This window comes from Chrysochloris asiatica, unplaced genomic scaffold (genome assembly GCF_000296735.1).
Source record: "Chrysochloris asiatica unplaced genomic scaffold, ChrAsi1.0 scaffold00215, whole genome shotgun sequence".
Taxonomy (NCBI): domain Eukaryota; kingdom Metazoa; phylum Chordata; class Mammalia; order Afrosoricida; family Chrysochloridae; genus Chrysochloris; species Chrysochloris asiatica.
Genome location: NW_006408733.1, coordinates 3,381,628 through 3,383,233, shown reverse-complemented (window position 1 = coordinate 3,383,233; position 1,606 = coordinate 3,381,628). Strand labels below are relative to the sequence as shown.

At 39.9% G+C, this 1,606-nt stretch overlaps 1 protein-coding gene across 2 annotated transcripts in view; it reads left to right on the top strand.

Moving 5' to 3' along the window:
- The window catches only part of SLC22A4 (solute carrier family 22 (organic cation/zwitterion transporter), member 4), a 67,828-nt gene that overhangs the window by 50,561 nt on the left and 15,661 nt on the right, over positions 1–1,606 (top strand). For both annotated transcript variants that reach the window (XM_006872924.1, XM_006872925.1), the window contains exon 7: positions 450–664. In XM_006872924.1, coding sequence (XP_006872986.1) covers positions 450–664 — 215 coding nt within the window. The remainder of the gene's footprint in view (positions 1–449; positions 665–1,606) is intronic.

Sequence of the window (1,606 nt, the reverse complement as noted above, 5' to 3'; positions counted from 1 at the left end):
CCAAGTTCTGGTGTGGCACTGTGGGATAAGACAGTCAACTGTAAGGTTGGTTTAAGCTACAAGGCAGTTCAAACTTATCAGTGGCTCCTTGGAAACCCTATATAGGATTGCTCTGAGTTGGAAACAACGCAACAGCACTTAACAACAACAGCCACATGAGTTGGAACTGACTCCATGGCACACAACAACAACAACAACAACAACCACATGTGGCTATTTAATACTTGATGTGTGGTTAGTGCAACCAAGGAACTGACTTTTTCACTTGTTTTAATTTAGATTTAAATTAAACATCAAGTATCTAGATTTAAATGACCACAATCACATATTTAATAGTTGTTGTTGTGTGTTCCAACTCATGTGGCTAGTGGGTATATAGAGAGTAGAGACACTTTTGAGATACTTTTTTGACAATCATGAAATTTTTTTATTTGTTTTTTGCCTTTCAGGATGCTGACTTCAGTGGGCTACTTTGCTCTGTCTCTCAATGCTCCCAATTTACATGGGGATGCCTACCTGAACTGTTTCCTCTCTGCCTTGATTGAAATTCCAGCTTACATTACAGCATGGCTGCTGCTGCGAACACTTCCCAGGCGCTATATCATAGCTGGGATGCTGTTCCTGGGAGGAGGCGTGCTTCTTTTAATTCAAGTAGTTCCTGCAGGTAAGAAGTTAACCAATTTTAGTTACCCACAAAAGGCCACTTATTCATTACTGCTTCCTGTTTATATCAAACAATTCATAAATCAATTAGATGAGAATTAACTACATAGCGCCCAGGGTTCAAACAGCTGCCCTCAACAGAAGGGTCAGCTGCGGAGAATCTGAAATCACCAACTAAAGAGGAAGAGCCACTTTCCCAATCACCTCCTTAGTAGAAGAATTCATCAAAACCCTCAAATCTCTTTTTCAGAGTCACATTTATGATTCTCAATTTCATGATACTTTCAAATCTTTTGTCTGAGGTGCACATTCAAGTGTTAACTTTGCTTGTATATGGTAGTTCCAATGTAACTGCATTGATTTTATGGTGTGCTGTAGGTTAATGCACTGGACTGCGAAGTCAGTTTGAACTACAAGGTCAGTGGTTCAAATTCACCAGCTGCACCTCAGAAACCATACACAGGGTGGCTGTGAGTCAGAACTGAGTCAATGGCACTTAAAACAACAACAATAATATACAACTATCACACAAATGTTAAGTCAATACAGTAAGTCCCCAGGTTACTATGAAACTGTACTTGCCTTTTAATGTTATGTAAACTTGCCCTCACTTTGAAACAATTGAACCAACCCCTATTGCAACAATCACTTTATCACAACCACCTTCACTAACTTTTAAATCATGGGAAAAACTTTAAGCCTTTTCTTATGCACCTTATACACCTGTTCTGTTGTTGTGTACCATCGAGTCAGTTCCAAGCCCTAGTAATCCTGTATAGGGTTTCCGAGGAGTGGCTGGTGAGTTTGAACCTAGGACCTTGTGGTTTAAACCAACTTTGCAGTCCAGCACATTAACCCACAGCGCCATACCAGGACTCTTGACTTATCTATGAATTTGACTTAAAGACACACTTAGGAATGCATCTGGAGACTGCTTATGTAT